Source organism: Cucurbita pepo, unplaced genomic scaffold (assembly GCF_002806865.2).
Source record: "Cucurbita pepo subsp. pepo cultivar mu-cu-16 unplaced genomic scaffold, ASM280686v2 Cp4.1_scaffold003145, whole genome shotgun sequence".
Classification (NCBI taxonomy): domain Eukaryota; kingdom Viridiplantae; phylum Streptophyta; class Magnoliopsida; order Cucurbitales; family Cucurbitaceae; genus Cucurbita; species Cucurbita pepo.
In genome coordinates, this window is record NW_019649162.1 from 6 (window position 1) to 1,275 (window position 1,270).

A 1,270-nucleotide genomic window follows, 5' to 3' on the forward strand; every position below is an offset into this window, starting at 1 on the left:
TTTTAAAGGTCATCTCTCGAACAACTCATTTTAATATATCATAAAGTCGTCAAAATTATATTAAATCTAAATTTGGAGTAAACAAAAATATTTTATAATTTATTTTTACGGTTTTCTCACCACACGACCATTTTTATTCAATCACGTCATTATTTAGTTTATTATTGTACTCGAATATATTGATATAACGATATCAACTAAAAATGGACGATAAATAATTCGATAAGAACCGTTAAACCATTAAATCCAACGGAGATAGTCATTTACATTTTTCAATATCAAGCTTCGGCCACCTCGTGCTTCAAACAGTCGACGTTGCACAACCCAACAGACCGCACTATATCTCCCAAGCTGTTAAATCACATCACACATCGTTAACATATTTCTACTTTTTCTAGTAGTTAGTAAGCTGTTTGACTTTGACTTACCGGTCAAAGCTATTTCGTGGTCTTTCCGATGGATCTACGTTGTTCTTTGCCTTCAGCAACCGATCCACGCTGTTTCTCGACTTATGGGTAGCTCGAGATTTGTCCTTTTGATTGGTGGTCGGTGGTGGTTTATGATCATGTTCGTGAACTTTTTTGGTTGGACGTAGTGTTTGTATGGCGGATATGAACTTACGAAGGTGATTTAGGTATTGTGGGTAAAGTTCTAAGTCACAATGGCTTCCTCCTTTGAGCCATAAGGGTTCGTACTTGTCTTTGCAAAGCTCCCATAACTGCTTTCCATGGGAACAATTCACAACTTTATCTTCGGTTCCCTGAAGAAACTTCCATTACTAATAAACCGTACACCCTAAACCTTATAAGAAAAAATGACCGAAAAAAACTTACATGAATCACCAAAATTGGACAATCAAGAAGCGGAATCTTGTCGATATTCTGCAATAATAAAAATATCTCTGAACTCGACACTTTGTTTAAAAAACATCCTTAAACTTTCCAAAGTTTCAATAATATCGTTAAATAGTTTAAAAAATATATTTACTATTAGTTTTAGACTTAATATATTATTTTTAAAATACTTTCCAAAATTTAAAAAAATAAAAAAAAATACTCCTAAACTTTTTTAAAAATTTAAAATATATTTATAGAAAATATTATATTAAAAAAATACCCATAAATTTTTAAAAGTAATATTTTAATCTTTAGTAAAGTTTTTTACTCATGGTAATTTTTTGAAATTATTAAAAAAAAAATTTAAGGTAACTTTTAAAAATTTTAAAATTTTAGGGATATTTTTGAAATATTTTTAGAAGAGGGCAAAAATG

The 1,270-nt window shown here is 29.8% G+C and overlaps 1 protein-coding gene across 1 annotated transcript; it reads right to left on the reverse strand.

Moving 5' to 3' along the window:
* Positions 1-215: 215 nt before the first annotated feature.
* On the reverse strand, positions 216-881 carry LOC111786872 (protein ABHD17A-like; the record flags this gene model as incomplete). The annotated part of the gene is given in 3 exon segments (XM_023667077.1): positions 216-351; positions 429-760; positions 834-881. Coding segments are annotated over 3 exon segments (453 nt in total), but the record flags the coding sequence as incomplete, so codon positions are not given.
* Positions 882-1,270: the final 389 nt, after the last annotated feature.